General features: G+C 49.0%; 1 protein-coding gene across 1 annotated transcript; it reads left to right on the forward strand.

The window, feature by feature from the left end:
- The first annotated feature begins 368 nt into the window (after positions 1–368).
- On the forward strand, positions 369–22,352 carry rps18 (ribosomal protein S18). The gene is made up of 7 exons (XM_087978707.1): positions 369–636; positions 9,882–10,036; positions 11,788–11,886; positions 14,528–14,614; positions 17,601–17,702; positions 20,340–20,431; positions 22,233–22,352. Exons 1-7 carry the CDS (start codon positions 369–371, stop codon positions 22,306–22,308), a joined length of 879 nt encoding a protein of 292 aa, XP_087834833.1. The 3' UTR covers positions 22,309–22,352.
- Positions 22,353–22,956: the final 604 nt, after the last annotated feature.

Raw genomic sequence — 22,956 nt, forward strand, 5'->3', positions numbered from 1 at the left:
CACATACACCCTCCTGCACATACACCCTCCTGCTTTTCTATTTCTGCCAAAAACAGCACATTTCCCCATTTCTTACAAAAGTGACTTGTAAGAAGTTCTGGGATCTACATGTGAGTGGATGGAAACCTGCAACCCATCCTGAGTGATGAAAGACTGAACAACAATCTCGGTTTGTTGAATACATGGCACCAGTTGTCTGAGACTTTGATGTTTTGGTATAAATTCTGTGCTGTGATGAGAAGGTGCAGCGCTCCCACAGCTTGCACTGATACACCGGCTGGACTAGGGTGGGGTGATCCCCTCTCCCATTGGTTGCCCGCCCGTCGATCACAGCGAGGGCCCCGCCCCCTTTTCCCCGGGGCGGTCCAATGCGTGAACGTCACGTGATCGATTGCCGCCGGGGTCCCTCCTTCCCCCCCAGATCGGCATTTGGGCGGGGCTGCGGAGGGGAAGGGGAAGGCGCAGCGTCCAATCAGCGCCCGGCTCTGCCGGGATGCCGGTCGGCGATTGGAGGAGGGCGGATGGGATGGGCGGTGTCTAACCGAGCGGAGGCGGGGCCGGCGGCAGGATTGGCTGAGGGCGGCTGTCAATCGGTCGACCTCCTCGAGATGGTGGTGGTGACGCCGGTCGCGCGAGGTCAGAGACTCCCCCCCTCTCCCCCTCCCCTCCCCTCCCCCCCTCTCCCCCTCCCCTCCCCCCTCCCCCCCTCTCCCCCCTCCCTCCTCCCCTCTCCCCCCTCCCCCTACCCTCCCCTCCCCCCTCTCCCCCTCCCCCTCTCCCCCCTCCCCCTCCCCTCTCCCCCCTCCCCCCTCCCCCTACCCTCCCCTCCCCCCTCTCCCTCTCTCCCCCCCTCCCTCTCTCCCCCCTCCCCCTCTCTCCCCCTCCCCCTCTCTCCCCCTCCCCCTCTCTCCCCCTCCCCCCTCTCCCTCCCCTCTCCCCCCTCCCCCCTACCCCCCTTCCCCCTCCCCCCTACCCCCCTTCCCCCTCCCCCCTACCCCCCTCTCCCCCCTCCCCCCTACCCCCCTCTCCCCCCTACCCCCCTCTCCCCCCTCCCCCCTACCCCCCTCTCCCCCCTACCCCCCTCTCCCCCCTCCCCCCCCTCCCCCCTACCCCCCAACCCCCCTCTCCCTCCCCTCTCCCCCCTCCCCTCTCCCCCCTCTCTCCCCCTCCCCTCTCCCCCCTCTCTCCCCCTCCCCTCTCCCCCCTCTCTCCCCCTCCCCTCTCCCCCCTCTCTCTCCCTCCCCTCTCCCCCCTCTCTCTCCCTCCCCTCTCCCCCCTCTCTCTCCCTCCCCTCTCCCCCCTCTCTCTCCCCCCTCTCTCCCCCTCCCCTCCCCCCTCTCCCTCCCTCCCCTCTCCCCTACCCCCCTCTCCCCCCTCCCCCTTAACCCCCTCTCCCCCCTACCCCCTCTCCCCCCTCCCCCCTACCCCCCTCTCCCTCCCCTCTCCCCCCTCCCCTCTCCCCCCTCCCCTCTCCCTCCCCTCTCCCCCCTCCCCCCTCCCCTCTCCCCCCCTCCCCTCTCCCCCCCTCCCCTCTCCCCCCTCCCCTCTCCCCTCTCCCCCCCTCCCCTCTCCCCTCTCCCCCCCTCCCCTCTCCCCTCCCCCCCTCTCCCCTCCCCCCCCTCCCCTCCCCCCTCTCCCCTCCCCCCTCTCCCCTCCCCCCTCTCCCCTCCCCCCTCTCTCCCCCTCCCCTCCCCCCCTCTGCCTCCCCCTCCCCTCCCCCCCTCTGCCTCCCCCTCCCCTCCCCCCCTCTGCCTCCCCCTCCCCTCCCCCCCTCTGCCTCCCCCTCCCCTCCCCCCCTCTGCCTCCCCCTCCCCTCCCCCCCTCTGCCTCCCCCTCCCCTCCCCCCCTCTGCCTCCCCCTCCCCTCCCCCCCTCTGCCTCCCCCTCCCCTCCCCCCCTCTGCCTCCCCCCTCTCTCCCCCTCCCCTCCCCCCCTCTCCCTCCCCTCTCCCCCTCCCCTCCCCCCCTCTCCCTCCCCTCTCCCTCCCCTCTCCCCCCTCCCCCTCCCCTCTCCCCCCTCCCCCCTACCCCCCCCACCCCCCTCTCCCCCCCCCCACCCCCCTCTCCCCCCCCTCCCCCCTACCCCCCTCTCCCCCCCTCCCCCCTACCCCCCTCTCCCCCCCCTCCCCCCTACCCCCCTCTCCCCCCCCTCCCCCCTACCCCCCTCTCCCCCCCTCCCCCTACCCTCCCCTCCCTCTCTACCCTCCCCTCCCTCCCTACCCTCCCCTCCCTCCCCCTACCCCTCTCTCCCCACTCTCCCCCCTCTCCCTTTCCTAGTTTTAAGCTAGGAAATAACTTTGAAGTGTTGTAGTTGACCACAAAAAGAAGCAGCAAGGGCATTTCACAACAAAGCTTATAGTATGATGAGGGAAACTGGATAAAAGAACATGCTGTGACAAACAAGGAACAAAGAATGTAGACAAGGACAGCAGGATGGCCAGATAAGAAAATAACGAACAAGTGTGGTAATCGGCTTATGTTAGGATGGAAAAGGGAGGCGTGATTCCGCAACTTGTAAACTGAATAAGAAAGCTAATATGCTCTGTTTTGGCGCACATTTCTGATTGTTTGCAGAAGCGTCCGGTCCTTGCAAGGCTGTAATAAATTGTTCTTGTTCCAAGGCTTTGTCTCAGGCTGATTGAGTTGTGAGTGAATTCTGTTTCTCCCTCCCCCTCCCTCTCTCCTCTTCCCCCCTCCTCCCCCTCCTGGCCCTCTTTCCCCCCCCCCTCCCTCCTCTCCTCCTCCCCCCCCCCTCCCTCCTCTCCTCCTCCCCCCCCCCCTCCTCTCCTCCTCCCCCCCCCCCCATCCTCCTCCCCCCCCCCCCCCCCACAAATGCATGCGCACACACTTAGCGGTGACCTCTTAATTTACGACGCCCCTCTCCCAAGTCCCTCCTCCCTACCTTTTATCTTAGCCTGCTGGACAAACTTTCCCCATTCCTGAAGAAGGGCTTATGCCCGAAACGTCGATTCTCCTGTTCCATGGATGCTGCCTGACCTGCTGCGCTTTTCCAGCAACACATTTCCAGCTCTTAATTTCACCTGCTTGTCCAACCCTTAGCATTGATGCTGAATGTCACTGTGCTCACCAAGTCCTGACATTGACCCCCCCTAATGACATTAACACCTCGCAGTGACCCCTTATGTCACTTCCCTCCCAATGCCTGGCTGTGACTCCTAATGTCACTCCACTCCCCTCCAAATTCTTGGTAGTGACCCCCTAATATCATCCCCTCCCCCTTCCAAACCACTAGCAGTACTCTCTAATCGCCCCTCGTTCCATTTGCAATGCACTGTGGTCAGGTTAATGCGACCTAAAGGCCTTATTGTTTCCCCGCCGCACTCCCGCTCCCCAACTGCTTCTTCCCATTTTTCCTTCCAGGCATCGGTAGCCTGTCAGCAGCCCTGGAGGTGGCCTCCTGATGCAAGGCCGAGGTGATCGGGAATCCCAGCTGGTTTATGTTTGACTGCATTGCCAGTGAAGGAGGGGCGGGCGCCGTCGATCCCTCCCGAGCACTGATGGTAGGTGACCGCCCAGAGACAGACATCCCGTGGACAGTGCTGGCACTGACTGGCATCTCCACCCTGCAGGATGGCCAGCAAGCTTCCGCAGGACAGGAAAATGGTGCCAGACTTCTACGTTGCCGATTTAGCTGCTGAATAGAATCAAGGGTTTATTTTTGGACATTGTGTAGTGATCGATGAGTGAGCAATTTAATAAAAGTGCAAGTGGTGACACCCAAGATGTCTGTTTCTATTTATAGCCAAGGGATTTCCAGCCCTCCCACGCTCCAAGTTATCTGCACTCCAAATCCTACCTTCTGTACAATCTCGATTTTTAACCTCTCCAAAATTGGTGCCCATGCCTTTCTGATGGTGCCCAAGTCCCTCCTGAATGCCCTTGCGCTGGTATCAGCTCTAACTTTCAGCAATTTGAAACACAAATATTTTTCAGGCAAAATTGGGGGATGGTGAGAAAGTCAAACGAACTGTGGCACACCATGCCAGTGAGCTCCGGGCCCATACCAGAGAATCCCACACTGGCGCCCAAACATGGTTTGCAATTTGATCCTTTTGTTGTGTTCGACAATGACTGTTGCAGGTAATTCTCTAGAAATGAGATGGGGAAATTGGTGGTGTAAACGGAGAAGTTTGTTCCACTATGTCAAGTACAGGAGACCAAAGCCCAAAGGTCAGATACACATCTCACAACAAAGTTAGCAATCAAGTCCACCATCAAAAATATTATTGAAACTTTCATCTGTATTCCAATTACAGATTTAAACATCTTAAGGGATTAAGACGAAGGCAGATATATGGAATTATTTCTAAGAGGAGTTAACTCTTTGAATAGTGGAACATCATCCAGCCTCCACCCCCTGATTCAACACTTGGACCAGTGTTCTCCACTCACTATTTTCAAGCAAATTATGCGATGGATATAGTTACCCTTTTTCCCTTTGGTTAGAGCTGCCACCCTTATTAATGAGGAGAAAGTGAGGTCTGCAGATGCTGGGGATCAGAGCTGAAAATGTGTTGCTGGAGAAGCGCAGCAGGTCAGGCAGCATCCAGGGAACAGGAGAATCGACATTTCGGGCATAAGCTCTTCCTGAAGAAGGGCTTATGCCCGAAACGTCGATTCTCCTGTTCCCTGGCTGCTGCCTGACCTGCTGCGCTTCTCCAGCAACACATTTTCAACCCTTATTAATAAGGCAGTTCCAACAGAAGACTCACGCATTAGCCAAGCTAGTTTTCTTCCTTCATCCTCTTCGGCACACCTGGTTGTACAAATCACTGACAAAGAGCCACGGGCTACGCTTCTGGCAGATACTGTACAGAACCCCACTGGTCCTCACCTACCACCCCACCAATCTCCATGTACAGCGCATCATCCGCCGTCATTTCCGCTACCTCCAAACGGACCCCACCACCAAGGATATATTTCCCTCCCCTCCCCTATCAGCATTCCGTAAAGACCACTCCCTCCGTGACTCCCTCGTCAGATCCACACCCCCCACCAACCCAACCTCCACTCCCGGCACCTTCCCCTGCAACCGCAGGAGGTGCAAGACTTGCGCCCATACCTCCCTCCAAGGCCCCAAAGGAAACTTCCATATCCGCCACAGATTCACCTGCACCTCCACACACATCATCTATTGCATCCTCTGCACCCGATGTGGCCTCCTCTATATTGGGGAGACAGGCCGGCTACTTGCGGAGCGTTTCAGAGAACACCTCTGGGACACCCGGACCAACCAACCCAACCACCCTGTAGCTCAACATTTCAATTCCCCCTCCCACTCCACCAAGGATATGCAGGTCTTTGGACTCCTCCATCGCCAGACCACAACAAAACGACGGTTGGAGGAAGAGCGCCTCATCTTCCGGCTAGGAACCCTCCAACCACAAGGGATGAACTTGGATTTCACCAGTTTCCTCATTTCCCCTCCCCCCAGCCTGTCTCAGTCAAATCCATCAAATTCAGCACTGCCTTCCTAACCTGCAATCTTCTTCCCGACCTCTCCGCCCCCACCCCAGTCTGACCTATCACCCTCACCTTGACCTCTTTCCACCTATCACATTTCCGACGCCCCTCCCCCAAGTCCCTCCTCCCTACCTTTTATCTTAGCCTGCTGGACCAACTTTCCTCATTCCTGAAGAAGGGCTTATGCCCGAAACGTCGATTCTCCTGTTCCCTGGATGCTGCCTGACCTGCTGCGCTTTTCCAGCAACACATCTCCAGCTCTGATACTGTACAGTAGTCCACTAAACTACAGCCTGAGGTCGGAAGGATTTTAAATCTCTGCAAAGGAGGGGCACAAATTAACAAGGACCCAATTTTTGCAGATGCACCATAGAAAGCATTCTCTCTGGATGCATCATGGCTTGATATGGCAACTGCTCTGCCCAGGACTGTAAGAAATTACAGGAAATTATGAACACAGCCCAGACCATCACACAAATCAACCATCCATTCATTGACTCCATCTACACTTTTCTTGATACCTTGCAAAGGCAGCCAACATCCTCAAAACTGCTCCCAACTCTGGTTGTCATCTCTTCCAACCCGTTCTGTTGGGCAGAACATCCAAAATCTTAAACATGTACCAACAGATTCAAGGACAGCTGCTTTCCTGCTACTACTAGACTTCTGAATGGACCCCTCAAATTTTGAATCTAACATTGATCTTGCTCGTTGTGCACCTTCTTTGTAGCTGTAGCTTTATATTTTTTTTTTCTTTTTTTTTGGACAGTCTTTTCATTTTTTTTTCTTTTTTTCTTTCTCTTTTTATTTTGTGTGTGCAGCTGTGAGACACAGTGAGAGACACAGAGTGCACGAATCTTTATTCAATTCCCACCACCAGGAAGATAGGAAAACACCCGGGTGGCCAGTGACAAGCACTGCCCTTCACATCAAAGGGCAGTGCTGTGTGATCAAAACAGTGAAGGGGAGGGTAGGGACTAAATCAAAATAGAGTTGGAGGGAGAAATAATACACTCCACTCCCTGCGGCGCCCACCTCTCCCTGAACAACTCCAGGGTGTTGGTCGACACCGCGTGCTCCTTCTCCAAGGACACCCGGGCTCTAACGTAACCGCGGAAGAGGGGCAGGCAGTCGGCCCTAACGACCCCCTCCACGGCCCGCTGCCTGGACCTGTTGATGGCCAGTTTGGCCAGGCCCAGGAGCAGACCCACGAGGAGGTCTTCAGACCTGCCCTCCTTCCTCCGTACCGGGTGCCCAAAGATCAGGAGCGTGGGACTGAAGTGCAGCCAAAAACAGAGGAGAAGGTTTATCAGAAAATCAAAAAGGGAGTGCAAACGCCCACACCCCATGTACACATGGTCCACGGACTCCACAGCGCCACAGAACAAGCAGTTGGGCTGGGAGTCCGTGAACCACCGCAATCTGCGGTTGCAGGGGACTGCTGCGTGCAGCACCCTCCACCAGCTGTAGCTTTATATTCCTCTTTCTGTTCAATCACCGTAGGATCTTTGTATGTCAAGACCTGCCTGCACTGCAGGCAAAAGAAAACTTTTCCCTGTACTTAAGGCTTATGTGACAATAATAAATCAAATCAAGGAACGGGAAAGTGAGGACAGATGGGCAGTCAGCATTAAAGCATTTTAGAACATAACTATGAAAATGGCAAGAGATGAGATGAAATGTGGGCCCCTAAAATGCAGAGCGAGGTGAAATAAAAAAAGGGATTAAGGAAATGACAGACTATGAACAAATATTTTGCAAGTACTTCCATGGTAAAATTCACAAGTTATGTTCCAGAGATAACAGGGAACCAATGATATGGTACATTTTCTTTAAAAAAATAAAAATCAGCGTACTAAAGAGATATGGACTATGTGGTGACAATCTTGACCTTTCAGTGTGCACTGTGGGCTTGTAAAAGGGAGCTGCAGAAACAATCAATCCATTGGTTTCAATTTCCTGGAGTTCCCTAAATTCTAGAATGGTTCCAAAGGATTGGGAGGGAACAACTGCAAGCCTGCTATTGATAAGCGGCCACACAAATCGGCTTCACTTGTAAACAGCCCTTTTAGCTCCAAGCTGGTCCGTTGTTGGAACCCATTGCACACAAACAGGGTTCACAATAAGTATCAAATTCCTTGATGTCAAAGCATGTAGCCAGCCTTGTAAATCCCTGTTTTCAAATAGTTCTTTCTGACTTCAGTGAACAGTTTTTTAAAAAAAGTGTTAGGGTACTTACAAAGGCTGTACGTGAGTGGAGAACTACTCTAAGAATAAGGGACATCAAGTACATAGGTAGCCTGGAGAAGCTGGAGTTGGACAGAAGTTGAGATGATATTTGAAAACGAATATTCAAAATCATGGGGGTCCAGGTAGAAAGAAATTATCCCCACTGGCAGCAGAATCAACAACTAGAGGATGCATTTAATATAAATGATAAGAGAAACAATCACCATGTGAGAAGAAAATGGTGCAGCGTGTGGTTTGATTTGAAGGCACTGCCTAAGGGTGTGGTAGAGACAAGTTCAGTTGGGCCAGTCAGAGTATTGGTTGAATACCTGATGAACAAGAAAAGTGTAGAGCCACAATGAAATGGTAGGGAAGTGTGACATAGCTGGGTTGTTCAGAGCACAAACAAGCTAATATTATTATTCCCTGTGTGAATTCAAAGTGACCAAGATTATGATTATTTTCCCTGATATCTTCTTCATGTCATTTCTTATTTTAGACATCTTCCTGAATTATATTGGGATTTTTAAATATAACTGCAAGAAGCCCCTTAAATCCTGCACCAAACCATTGATCTCCAGATATCTCCCTATGTGGCTTGGTGTCCAATTTTGTTTGATTATAGGTCATATGAAGCTCTGTGGTATGGTTAAACCAAATCAACAAAAAATTGGTGTATTTAGGTTTATTTCTAACAGGCAATATTCCCTTTACGCTACAAACAGTGTAAGTACTGTGAGAAACAAAGCTCACTCACTTCAATAATTTCAGTCTGAGACAAGATCTGAAGCAGTAATGTCATTTATTTTACCCTTGCAAGAGGGTGCGATGTCCACTGTCTACAAGGCAGGGACACACACACCCTGAATTCAACGAATACACGATATTTATGTAAATTGGTTCCTTTTTTTTTATCCCATTCCTCCTCCCCTGTTTACATCTTCCACTTCCCTAAGACCGGCACCCATTACTCCTGTTTATCTCTTGCCTTATCCGGCCTTATCCGTGACAAAATGCTTATTTCTGGCCTCACAAGGCAGTTTGACCACATCCCACTGTGGCCCATTGTTAGGTATTATCTACTCCCTCCATCTGTGCTTTCCCCAACCACACTGATCCTTATGACCTTCTGTGAGAGGTAATTTCGGTTTAAACTTTAAGATGTGCCTGGACCACAGACTGATCTATAATAAAAGACAAAACCTTTGTTTCTTTTCTAACAACCATTTTATATACTCAAAAGTAGAGTAGTTTAAATTGTGCAGAATGCTGACAATTTGTGAGCGATAGTAAAAACAAGCAGGCTCTTGATTAATGAAGCCATTCACACAGCAGAGAAGGATGAGTCCTTGGCTGATAAGACTCCAGGATGGGAGGACGACTTGAGACATCTGTTTCAGATTAAAGCCTTTGACTGATAAGACTACAGGGTGAGAAAAACAACAAACTTTGGAGACTCTGGAGCCTTTTGTTGCAGACTTTGTGATAAAAATAATGATGTTTTTAAGAATGTGAACCTCATGGCTTGTTGGAGCCAAGGAGAGGAGGGACTTGTCCTATATATAATGGAGACTTTGTAAGCCTCAGCGCGCCTTTTCTTTAAGGGTGCCCGACTCTGCAGACTTGACTTGTTAATAAAACTTTGTTTTCCTGAATTTGTCTAGAGCGATTATTGAGAAGCGATTTTCGTTTCTAACACCTTCTAATTGGGGTTTGTTCCTGTGTTTCTGTAAAAGTGGGAAACAGATGCTTATAACTACTGCTGTACAAGCATATCTGGCTTAACCTACATCCTCACAGCACCTTATCTATTTGTCTGTAACATCTACCATTGTTTTGCAGTCACGTTTCATTCTTGCATACAATTTTAGCTAATACAAAAACAATTATGTATTTCCTCCACATAGTTTGCATTCCAGTTGACTCAGCTCTTAGTTGAAACAATTACACACTGGTGTGAGTTCATTTACCTTGCACAAGTAATTATAATTGTAGAAGTAACACTGCTTTACCTATATCCCACAGTACAGAGCACTGGTGGACAATTGCTACAAGTAAATTGGTCCCAGAAACAAAATGCACATCAAATCCAACGTCCTTTATTCTTTCAAGCACTTTAGCTCGACGCTGGTCAAAAGTACTTTTGCTTAAAACCTATTAATTGCTGGAGACACCCAGCGGCGGAACTCGAACCGAGGGTCCCGGCGTTCCGGGGAAGCTGAGACAGCGCGCCCACCGGAAGCCGGCGGCGAACCCGGCCGGATAAAACGTGGGCACCTACTTCCTCTTTCCCTCCTTTCCAGACCGAGACGAGGCGCCATCATGGTGAGTCTGCGGAGCCCCGCTCGAATCCGCCGCCATCGGCCGGTCCCGGGGGGGGCGCGGCGCGGCGGGGGCAGGCGGCGGAGGCCGAGGACGAGGACGAGGAGGAGGCCGCGGGGGCGGGGAGCGCGGCGATTGCGGCGGGACGGGCGGCGATTGCTGGGCGGAGAGCGGAGCGAGGCCTCCGGCTCAGGCTTCAGCCCCCCGGGTGGGGAGTGGGAGGGGGGGGAGGTTTGTGTTCCCTCTTTCCAGTCTCCCTCAAAAGAAGGAACATCATCTGGTATCCATCCTGTCAAAGATCATGTTTAGAGTCGTACTGCTTGGAAACAGACATTTCGACCCAAATTTTCCACGTTGACCAGGTTTCCTAAAGTGAACTGGTCGATTTGCCTGCTTCAGGCTCCTATTCCTCTAAAGCTGTTCTGTGCACGTGCCTGTCTCAAGTGCCTTTTAAACGTATAGGTCGTTCTGCTGTAACGTGACACAAGTGTTTTATCTGCAACCTGGTGCTAGAGGAAATTGTGCTGTAGAAGATTGCTTAAAGAAAATTGCTTTACCCATTCAGTAGAAAGTTATCCAAACGGCGTCCACGATTCGCCAATGGTGTTGGAGCCAATTCATGCTGATGAAATGCACATTATAGCAAACTGACCTGTACTCACCTCTATCACTTCCTCTGGCAGCTTGTTCCATATACACAGCATCCTCTGTGTGGAAAGATGTGCCCTTTAAGTCCCTGTTAAATCTTTTTCCTCTCACCATAAACCTTTGAACTCTAGTTTTGGACTCCTACTTGGAAAGACCCTTGGCTATTGACCTTATCTATGCCCCCTCATGATTTTATAAACCTCTATAAGAACAGCGTTCAGCCTCCTACGTTCCTCTCCTTATAACTCAAACCCTCCAGTCTCGGTAACATCTTTGTAAATCCTTTTTGCACCCTTTCCAGTTTAATAGCATGCTTCCTATAGCAGGGAGACCAGAATTCTACGCAGTAGTCACCAATGTCTCATACAGCTGAGGGCTTATGCCCGAAACGTCGATTCTCCTTCTCCTTTGATGCTGTCTGACCTGCTGCGCTTTTCCAGCAACACATTTTTCAGCTCTCATACAGCTGTACATGTTATTCCAACTCCTGTACTCAATGACTAATTAAGGCAAGTGTGCTAATTGCTGCCTTGTCTACAACTTTCAAGGAACAATATATCTGCAGCTCTAGGTCTCCCTATTTGATGACACTCCCAAGGGCCCTTCGATTAACTGTAAGACCTGCCCTGATTAGTCTTGCTTATAAAAAAAAAAATCACATCAGGGTTCTAAAATTGAATGAGTGAAGGCCCAACATGTCTGACATTTCATCACAAGATGAGCCTTTCAACCCAAGGAGTAAAGAATCTATTTAAAAACCCATGCATTGCCTCTGTGGGAGAGAAATGTGCTGGGGGACAAGGGGAAGGAGCGGGCTCAATAAGCCTCGCACTATTTCTCTTTGTGAAGAACCAGAAAGAGAGTCAGTGGTATCAAAGGACACCCTGCCCTGACTTTTGCAGCTAGAAGTACGATCTGATCTTCCACGTTGGCTAATCAGGAGCCTGATGTACTATTTAGTCGGAAAGCTTATGTCCCCTTCATGTAATAGGTCTGCAGTTCTTTTCAGGAAGTGTATTGAATAAGCAGGTCTTGAGCTTCAGGAAGATTTTCATAGTAGTTCTTTGCTGATTCACCCTTTTTTTTTCTCTCTCTCCCTCCTTCAGTCATTGGTTATTCCAGAAAAGTTCCAGCACATTCTTCGAGTCCTCAACACCAACATTGATGGGCGAAGGAAGATAGCATTTGCTATCACCGCCATCAAGGTAAGAATTTGTGGTTCGTTTGTTAGTTGCAGTGATGTAGTGTAATGTCACTACCTAATAATCTGGGCGCACGGGTTTGAACCCCATCTTGGCAGCGTGTGTGGTTTTAAATTGATGTTTGATCAGTGAGTCTGAAATATAAAGCCAGTCTGAGTAATAGAAGCAGTCTTCTTCTGCTTTTCCCATCTCGGTGGTCTTGGGTTGGAGGTGACCCGTATTTTGTGTTTTTGTCGGGGGACTTTTGAAGACATCCTTAATGTTTCCTCTGCCCTCCTGGTAGCTGATTGATGTGACCGAGCTTGGATTCAAGACTTGTTCCAGGGCTTGCAAGTGATGTGGAATATCCAGCACAGCAGGTTAAATGCAGTCAGTGCCTTGACACTGGGGATGTTGGCCTCGGGATATTTGGAGGATCGCCCTGACAATGGGTTTGCAGGATTTTGCGGAAGTGTCTCTTGCAATGTATCCCAAGGGGTTTGAAGTGTCTGTTGTATGTTGTCTGTGTTGGGGATCAAGGCAAAAGGACAGCTAACACTATAGACCATGAACTTGGTGCTGTAATTGAGCGTGTCGTTGTGCGGCTGAAGGCTGAGCTGGCACATTGGAGGTGATATCTAGTTGCATCGTTGATGGTCTAGAATCTGTTTTCAGTTCAGTAATTGCCTGACAGCTATCTTTTTTTTTTTGGCACCATGTTAAGGAGAGGGCAGCCGGCAGAAAGCTGGCCTGGCTTGTCCATTCCTCTGGATGATGTTAAAAATCTCACAACGCCAAGTTAATTGGAAGCACTAGCTTTCGGGGTGCCGCTCCTTCATCAGGTGGTTGTGGGTCATCCTCTGGATGTCCGCAGCTTGCCCTTCTGGCTGTCATGAGCAGAAATCAGCAGCACGAACATGTCCAGGACCGAACCCATGAAATGGGCTGAAGCGAAAACAGAAATCGCTGGAGGAACTCGGCAGGTCCAGCAGCATCTGTGGGAAGAAATCAGAGCGAACATTGAGTGCGGTGACTTTTTCATCGGAACTGAAATGAGCTGTCTGCTTGATGCTCGGTAACTGAGCTGAAGCAGCATTGAGCCCTCTGCTGGGCATCCTTGGAAACCTTTTCTCCCATGTTATGTAGCTGGAGAGCCCTCCTATCCCATTGAGTCTCACTGCTGCGTCCCTTCTGCATTAATGCTGGAGTACCTAGTGCAGTGACACTGCTCCACCTCCTATCCAATGGCCCAGTCCTACTTAACAGTTAACTGCTGGTGCTGCCCTTCTGCCTGCGCTCTGTGAGCTGCAAGAGCAGGGTGGCACCATTCCAGCCCCTTGACTCCTGTGTGATTGTGGCTGCTCCTGCCTCTCCGTGTTAAACCGAGCAGACCCTACTGCTGTGAGAAAGTAGGTTGAGCCTATGCATACACACGTTCATTTGTAATCACACTCACTGATCCTGAACTTGTGTTGCATGTGTGTCCTGCCTTTTATTTTTGAGGGAGGGGATGAGCGTTACTGTTAACACTTCAGAGATATTTCATTGCTTTTGCAGATAGCTGGTATTGACGCGATGGGTCAGAAAATCTCTGAATTTGTGCTGTAGCCAGTTTATGATTTATCAGCTGTAAATGGCTTTGAGATGTTTTGGAGGGAACTGACCTTTGCCCTGTGGCATTACCTTTGCTGAACCCTCACGTCCTGGACAAAATGCTACCCTTGTAAATACTATGGCTACAAGAACAGGTCAGAGGCTAGGCATCCTGCAGCACTTGAATCTCATCCTGACTCCTTTCTACAGTGCTCAGGTCAAGAGTGTGATGCAGTACTCCCCCCTTGTTTGGGTGAGTGCAGCTCCAGTGGCGCTCGAAGCTTGACACAATCCATCATTCTTAATTGATGGGCTTCACATCTACTAACATTCACGCCCTTCACTGCACTGTTGCAACAGAGTGTACCATCTTCAAAAACGTCTGCAGAAAATTGACCACGGCTTCTGACATAGCACCTTCCAAATCCACCCCCCCCCCCCCCCCAAAATTGACTCCCTGTTCTGACTTGGAAATGTATCATTGTTCCTTCACTGTCGCTAAGTCAAAATCCTGCAACTCCCTCTCTGCTGTGGGTGCATGTGGGCTGGAGTGGTTCAGGAAGGCAGCTCGTCGCCATCTTCGAGCGGTGAGGGATGGGTGATAAATGCTGATATGTGGCAAAAGTTCTCTTGTTGCCCTGCTGTCTTATTTATGAGGGTTAGGAGGGTGTGTAATGGCAACCGATGTGGGTAGACGGCACTGAGCTAAATGGTCAAAGCTTTTGGATGTTTTTGGTAGCGTTAGATTTTCAGAAATGTGATGCCAATTAATTTGAACCTTTTTGGGTATCAGCCAGTGATACACACAAATCCTTAAGTTGATTTCAATCCACATGTTGATCAAGCCACAAGAGTTGTAAACCAGCAGCCAGCCAGACTCATGAAATGATATATCCAAAAGATGTTTACTCTCTTTTCCTCCTCCCTTCGGTTGTATGCCACTTTCAGCCCCTTTTGAACTGTGCAGCTGATGATGAAATTAGCTTGGAACTTTACAACCCAGCGTTACAATGTGCACCGGTTTCTCAAGACTGCTGTTAATTCTGATTTCTCTGCTCTGTTTATTTGTCAGGGTGTCGGCAGGCGCTATGCTCACGTGGTGCTCAGGAAAGCTGATATCGACCTGAGCAAGAGAGCTGGGGAGCTCTCTGAGGATGAGGTGAGAGAGAATGGTATCAGTTGATCAACCACCTAGCTGCCCCCAGTCTGAGGCTGCTAGCGTGATCTGGTTGATTTTCTGTTAATGCAGAATTAATGCAAGAGTCAATTCTTCTGTTTGCTTTGAATAATGTGAAAATGTTGAATTGCTTTCCAAACAAGGTAGTGTTCAAAGGACATTTCAGGCATTTGGTTGGTTGTGAGGAGAAAGACTTGCTATCTCTGCTTTTCACTGGCACGCGTCCACCTGCCCCGTTTCACTATAAATTGTTACAAACAAAATCAGAAACTGCTGGGAAAACCTCTAAGTCTGGCGGCACCTGTGGAGAGAAAGCGGTTTCTTTTCAGGTCCAGTGATCCTTCCTCAGGTGCTGCCAGACCTGAGCTTTTCCAGCAATTTCCGTTTTTGTTTCTGATTTCCAGCATGCTCTGTTCTCTTCTGTTTTTATTCGGTATAAATTGGTGTTTTCTTTTAAGTGTGATCATTTTGCCTCTGTCTTGGATGCAAGGTATGTCTTTGTTCTTCTTTAGCAGTGTGGTTTAAATGCTGGATGTGGTAGGCCAGAACAGGTGAGCTTTTGTTTGCCTTTTTCTCTCTCTGCTTCCATTCCTGTTCAAGTGCAGGTGTCACAAACAGCTGTGGAAATCTACCCCTCCGTTCTGACTCGGGGTTGCAACTTTACTCTTAACTTGGTGTGTTTCAGGACCTGCCCATCTTTCCTGTGTGTCGTCAGTTGTACTGTGCACTAGCGTGTTCTAAATTGTTGATAGGCAGTTTTAGGAGAATACGTGTTTGTAGATGCTTTGTTTTTCTCTCTCTCTGCTTTCTCACTCTTCAGTCTGTTTGGGTGGGGAGGGGGGGGGGGGGTGATATGTGGGCCTCACGTTAACCCCAAGAGTGTTTGCTGTGGATTAGCTTTGTGCCCTGTCCAGTCATAGGGTGGGTCACATTTAAAAATTTGGAGGAATTGCCCCTTGTTTCTAGAGGGGTAGGATTGGGGCAGGCGGGAGGGAGAGGTTTAGTGGTGTATGTGAAGAGATTTTCTTTTTAATGGTAGGCCACAAATAAACCACAGTCACTGATCAGTAAGGCAGGCAAATGGAGAATATTGTACGCAAATCTGAAATTATTTCAGTACGTTTCCATCAAACTATCTCCTTCCTTGAGTCTGGGGGGGGGGGTTATAGAAAATTGGAGCTGACGTATTAACTGTCTCACTAGTCACTACTACTGAGACCCTGGAGTGAACTCTGTACGATCTGGGGACTTGTCAGACTGCAACTTCAATCATTTGTTCAGTACCATGTCCCTGCTGTTTGTTAATTTTCTTGAGTTCCTCCCTCCCTTCCATTTCTCGATGTACAGCTATTCTGGACTGTTACGGGTGTCCTCTCCATTGAAGTCTAATGCAAAATGCGTGTCCAGTTCATCTCCTTATTCTCCCCATATTATTTCCCAGGCTCACTTGCCAAGGGCTGAGGAACATTCACTTCAAAGGAAGTGTAAGAAATCGATCCAAAGCGTTACTGTCTTTGCAATAACTGGCTTTCTCTCGTAGAATAATAGAATCCCTACAATATGGAAGCAGGCCGCTCGGCCCATCAAGTCTAAACTGACCCCCTCCCCTCCCGAAGCGCATTTCACTCAGACCCACCCCCGACTCTATCCCAGTAACCCTGCATTTCCCATGGCTAACTCACCTGACCTGTACGTCACTGGGCAATATAGCATGGCCAGTCTATCCATCCTGCACATGTTTTGACTTGAGAGGAAACCGGAACACCCCCGTCATTCTTAATTGTTGTCCTATTCTGTCCGATCTTCTGACCAGCCACGTTTTTCCAGTATCCATTCGTCAGACGGGATCCTCTTTTAAAGGACTTCCTTTTTCTCCTGGGCAGCTTGAGGAGAACCTAATAGGGAGGCATCCTGTAAGCGTGGCAGTGTTTTTTTTTAAATTTACCTGATCTGTGACAGCTCCGGGGCCAATGAGCAGAGTTTGGGTGATGCGCCCAATCTGCAGAGAATGAGGGTGGAGCCCGGAAGCTCCCACTATGCTCCAGGTCTTCCTGCAAATGAAATGTGGTGTTGGATCAATGTGTGAATACATCATGAGCTGAGAGCAGTGCTATTGGGAAAAGCAGAAAATTTCACCCGTGGACTAGATTAAAGCTGAATAGCATGTATTTAAGGGGAAGATGGGTAACAATAAGTGACAGGAAAAGAATCCAAGGATGTACTGATATGTGAAGATGTGCTATCCTGTTTACGTGGAATCCTCTTTGGGGCTGTTTTGAGTGGTTCATTGTTTTAATGATCGAACCGTTTTGAGTAGACTTTTACATCCAAATTATTTTTCCTTTTGATGAAACATTGTGTAGTATAACCATTGTGGCCATGTGGATTCCTCGAAGGGTTACCGAGAGTGGCTTCAGGTTTTATTTTAACCTAGCTACCTACAGAACTTAGGCTGATTAGACATTTGAGTCATAAATTTGACCTGGGTCATTTCATCCTCCAGTGCCTACTAACGTACGTTGGTACCTGATCCATCAGTTTTTAAACTTCTCATCAGTTTCTGATTCTTCCATGGCTTGATACCCTTTTTATCTCCATAAACTTCCCAGCTTCTCTTTAATTAAAAGATGTTTATCAACCTTAGCACTGACCAGCTATTATTTAGCACCTCTGATTCCGCCCTCTTCTCATTGTGACTTTAATATTGTGCCATTATGTCATGGTAGCTAGCGATTGAATAGCCTAGAATCGAAGCTGTGCAATTGTCACGCCAACTCTGTCTCCTCCGCGAAGGTGGACACCTACTATCCCGTAGGCAGTCATTTTTAGTCATTATGCTAAGGTCTCCTTTATAATTGGCTAGCTTGGGTATGTTTTATTTTGGTAGGTGATGAGAGCTGAATTGGTGAACATTGACTTGGGTTGGATGTTGATGTGATAACTGACCATCCTTGATTTCCCCCTCCAGGTCGAGCGAATCATCACAATCATGCAGAACCCACGTCAGTACAAGATTCCTGACTGGTTCTTGAACAGGCAGAAGGACGTTAAGGATGGAAAATACAGCCAGGTATTGGATGGTTCGGCATCTCTTCGTACTTCGATGGCTCGGAGTCCTGTGTGAAGTTATTACTGCCACTGGAACATGCCAGGTTACTTTGTGATGTTCGGAGTCATAGAGATGTACAGCACAGAAACAGACCCTTCGGTCCAACTCGTCCATGCCAATCAGATACCCTATCTAACCTGGTTCGACTCCCAGCACTTGGCCCAAATCCCACTCAACCCTTCCTATTCATATGCTCGCCCAGATAAGACCACAAGACACAGGAGTGGAAGTAAGGCCATTCGGCCCATCGAGTCCACTCCGCCACTTAATCATGGCTGGTGGGCATTTCAACTCCACTTACCCGCATTCTCCCCGAAGCCCTTAATTCCTTGTGACATCAAGAATTTATCAATCTCTGCCTTGAAGCCATTTAGCGTCCCAGCCTCCACTGCACTCCGCAGCAATGAATTCCACAGGCCCACCACACTCTGGCTGAAGAAATGTCCCGCATTTCTGTTCTGAATTTACCTTCTCTAATTCTAAGGCTGTGCCCATGGGTCCTAGTCTCCTCGCCTAATGGAAACAATTTCTTAGCGTCCACCCTTTCCAAGCCATGCCTTTTTAAATGCTGTAATTGTACCAGCCTCCACCACTTCCTTTGGCAGCTCATTCCATACACTCACCACTCTGTGTGGAAAAAGTTGCCCCTTGAGTCCCTTTTTATATCTTCCCCAATCACCTGAAACCAGTGTCTTCTAGTTCTGGACTCCTCTCTTTCTCTTTCTCTTCTCTTTTCCCCCCCCCCCCCCCCCCCCCCCCCCCCTCCTCCCCCACCCACCTCTGGGAAAAGACCTTGTCTATTTATCCTATCCATGGCCCTCAATGATTGTATAAATCTCCTGAGGTCACCCCTCAGCCTCCGACACTCCAGGGAAAACAGCTTCAGCCTGTCCCTATAACTCAAATCCTCCAACCCTGGCAACATCCTTGTAAATCTCTCTGAACCCTTTCAAGTTTTACAACATCTTGATAGGAAGGAGACCAGAATTGCACACAATATGCCAACAATGTCCTGTACAGTCGCAACATGACCTCCCAACTCCTGTACTCAATACTCTGACCAATAAAGGGAAACATACCAAAAGCCGCCTTCACCATCCTGTCCTGCGACTCTACTTTCAAGGAGCTATGATCCTGCATTTTCGTTTAGCAACACACCCTAGGACCTTTTGGGTTAGGTAGCAGCTAAGGTGGGGTGAATGGCTGTGCATCTCCATGTCTGGGTGAAGTGAGTTGTGAGATGTTATTTGCCTTGATATTTGTTATTTGCCTGCACCAGACCGGGCTACGGTTGCATTTTAATCAAAGAGCCTTGGTATCCAAGCTTTCAATAACATTTTCTGAAAGAAATGTTTAATTGTATTTGCAACATTTGCGTCTGTCACTAAATAAGCTGAAGGGGGTTTTCAGCTGCTTCAATTGATGTACACCCTTGCAAGGGTGTCTGTGGATACAAAGCTGCCTCTTCCTTTTTATCTGTCTGACTGACTGCTTTTGTGTGGATCCATTTGTTGGCCAATCCTCCATCAAGAAACTAATTCTGTCCTCATCGCTGATGCCTGGTGGATTGGCCTCTTGAGTATCCACTGAGGTGTGAGGAGTAAGGTAGTTGTTCTTGTATCAGCACTGCTGGCTGGAGCTAGTATCTGATTTGCAGAAAGCAAGATTTGGAGATGTGGTGAAATGTGTTTAGTGGGAGGAGGAGGCTCACGTGCAGCATTAACCTGATGTGAGCTGGATATGTGGTGAACAACATTGATCTTGTACAGAAACAAACCACTTGGACCAACTAATTATGTATATAATCCCATATGAGCATGCTATCTTGTCTTTATGGTGATTTTGTGTTATTGTCACATTTAAAATGCTGATTCTTGTTTTCACATCCCTTTGTCCCTCCCATCTGTGATCCCCTCCAGCTTCACCATATTTCAGTCTGTCTGCATTCCCTATCACAATTCCTCTGCCATTGATGGTCAGAGTTCTGTAGCCTTGGTCCTCATCTCTGAATTGCCACTCGACAGCTCACCGATTTTCCCCCTTTCCTCCTCCAAATGAGAGTTGTCATTAAGAGTTTATAAAATTGAGGGTTATAGATGCTCCCTTGGGTGGGGGGGGCGGGGCGTATAGACTAGGAGGCATATTTTGAAGGTGAAAGAGATTTATTACTCCGGGTGATTTGTGTGTGGAATGAACTTGCTGGGCAAATGGTGGATGCAGGCACAGTTACAATGTATAAAAGAGACTTGGATAAGCACATGAATAAGAAACGTTTGGAGGGATATGGGCCGGGAGCAGGTAGGTGGGACTAGTTTAGTTTGAGATTATGTACAGCATGGACTGGTTGGACAGAGGGGTCTGTTTCCATGTTGTACAGCTCTATAACTATGACTCATTTTAAACCCTGCCTTTTCCACCAGACTGCTGGTCACCTGACCTAAGGTGCTTCATTGTCATTGTTCTGTCATTCTTGTGAAGTTGGGCTGTTTCCTTACATTAAAGGAACTGTATTTAAATTGTGATTAGATACAGTCGTGTTGTGCACAGTTGTGTTGGTTGGACATGTGTATTTATGTCTTTTTTCTCTCACTATCTCAGGTCTTGGCCAACGGCCTAGACAACAAACTGCGTGAGGATCTGGAACGATTGAAGAAGATCCGTGCACATAGGGGTCTGCGACACTTCTGGGGGTAAGAACTGTTCTGTGCTGGTTCAGTGTTAACGTTACCGATAGCCAGTGCTCTGGTTCGGCACTGTCACTCTGCATTGCTTTCTCAAGTGGACTTGTTGGATAGAATGCAGTGCAGGTCCTTTGACCCTCCGAAGTTGCACCGACCTGTGAAATCGATCTGGAGCCCATCCATCCTACGCTCTTCCATTATCATGCATATATTTATCTAATGACCGTTCAAATGCCCTTAAAGTTGGCGAGTCTACTACTGTTGCAGGCCAGTGTGTTTCAGGCCCTTACTCCTCTGAGTAAAGAACCTACCTCTGACGTCCTATATCTATCACCCCTCAGATTAAAGCTTTGTCCCCCTGTACTAGCCATTACCATCCAAGGAAAAAAGCTGTCCCTATCCACACTGTATCTAATCCTCTGATCATCTTGTGTGTCTGTATTGAGTCACCTCTTAGCCGCCTTTTCTCCAACAAAAACAGCTTCAAGTCCCTCAGCCCTTCCACATAAGACCTTCCCTCCATACTAGGCAACATCCTGGTAAATCTCCTCTGAACCCATTCCAATGTTTCCACATCCTTCCTATAATGCGGTGACCAGAACTGTGCGCAATACTCCAAGTGTGGCTGCACCAGGGGTTTTATGCAGCTGCAGCATGGCTCCAAAACTCAATCCCTCTACTCCTGGAAATGGTCAAAATTCTAGAGGTTTTATCAGACTGATTTTCATAGAAACCAGTGTTTGAGGCCCTTTGGTCCATCGAGCCAGTACCTTCAGGATAGAATGCCTGTGCGTTCAAAGTGGTCTTGTGGCCATTCTGTGAAAGTTGGTCTGCTTTTTATTTTTCTGGTCAGCCCTTTTCAGTGCTGAAGGGTGTTGGAGACTTCAGCCCACTGATGCTGTCTAACCTACAGACTCAGCAGGAAAGCGTGTTCCCAGGGTGATAACCTTAACTGTCCTTGCCCATTCACTGTGGAGTGAGTAAGCACACAGCTCTGCCAATGACGGAGTGTCTGGAAATATCTGGGCTGCCTTGCATTCTTTCTCCTCCCGTGTATATTCCTCAGCACTGAAAGGGAATCTGTTTAACGTCTGCACTGAGATATTTAGTTGTCGTTGGAACTTTCCTCCGATTTGATTTTTTTTTTCCCCCCCCAAATTGTCCCTTTCATTTTCCTGAGAGAGGAGATGGGCTAATGTCAGGGATATACCCTCTGGCAGTTTCATAAACAGTAAACCTTTTACTTTCTATTTTCTGATTTCTTCAAAGTTCTCTGAATGTGTGCCTTTTAAAATCTTGTCAAATAATTGTGATTTGGTATTCGAAGACCTATTAAAACTTTGGAGCATGGAGTCACCACACGATTTCTTTCTCCTTCACCCACCCTTTTCTTCAACAGTCTCAAAGTCTCCTTCCCTGCCAAATGTTACCACACTTTAACGCCTTTTGCATTCTCTTCGATCTCGTCTTCCTGAAACAGTCTGGTGCCCTGTGCCTCTTTGGCCGGGCATCAAACATTATTTCACCATTGCTCCTGAAATTGGCCGAGTGTTTTGCCAGATCGCAAATTGACCCTAATCTCGCTGACTTGAGAAGTCAGTGTTCATCTGTTACTAATGTTTCCTGAGTTAAAAGTGCAAGGTGACTGGATTACCTGTCGTGTGTACTGCTCATTTATTGGGTGATCCAGCCTGCAGTTGTTGCCACGCTGTGAAACCCGCGCTGCGTTCTGTTGTACTGAGTCTGTGACTGTGTTCCAGAGCCTCCCTCTAATGGTTGCCTTGTGTTTTGTTTTCTTCTCTCTGCACAGTCTCCGTGTGCGTGGCCAGCACACAAAGACCACAGGCAGGAGAGGACGCACAGTCGGTGTGTCCAAGAAGAAGTAAATACTTCCATCCACCAAATGTTTCAATAAATGTTTTGTCAAACATACTGTGTTGGCTAATTTGCAAACTGGTCGTATTGTCCTCCATTTCATCAAGTGTTCCACTCACATACTCTTTCCTTGTCTCTACTGGAAGACCCTTTGAGGAAGGTGTTCCTGGCTTGTCATGGAATTAGAATCCTTAAAGCACGGAAAGAGGCCATTGAGTCAGCCCAGCCCCCTGCCCTATCCCCAGGACTCCGCATTTACCAGGGCTGATCCACCTAGCCTGACGTCTCTGGAACGTTTGCATGGACAGTTCACCTAAGTGCTCAACTTTGGATTGTGGGGGGAAACCCACAGACACTGAGGAGGGTGGGGGGAAATATGAAGGCTCTACACAGTCACCTGAGATTGTAATCAAACCCAGATCCCTGGCACTGCGAGTCAGCGGTGCTAACCACTAAAGCCACTGTCCTGCCCCTAACCGATGCACACAAGCCACGGGTGAGTTTGAGTGCCCGATTTCTGGGTCACGAGACCAACACTTTATCACTTGGCATCCTCCTCCCGAGCCCATTGATCCAGGAATGTAACATTCCTGTTTGAAGGTCAGAGTCTAGGGAATGCCAGGTTTCTTGATGCTTTCTCTCACAAAGTGCAATGCATT

This window comes from Chiloscyllium plagiosum, unplaced genomic scaffold (genome assembly GCF_037043375.1).
Source record: "Chiloscyllium plagiosum isolate Xiang-an unplaced genomic scaffold, Cpla_swu_hap1 HiC_scaffold_35, whole genome shotgun sequence".
NCBI classification, from domain to species: Eukaryota; Metazoa; Chordata; class Chondrichthyes; order Orectolobiformes; family Hemiscylliidae; genus Chiloscyllium; species Chiloscyllium plagiosum.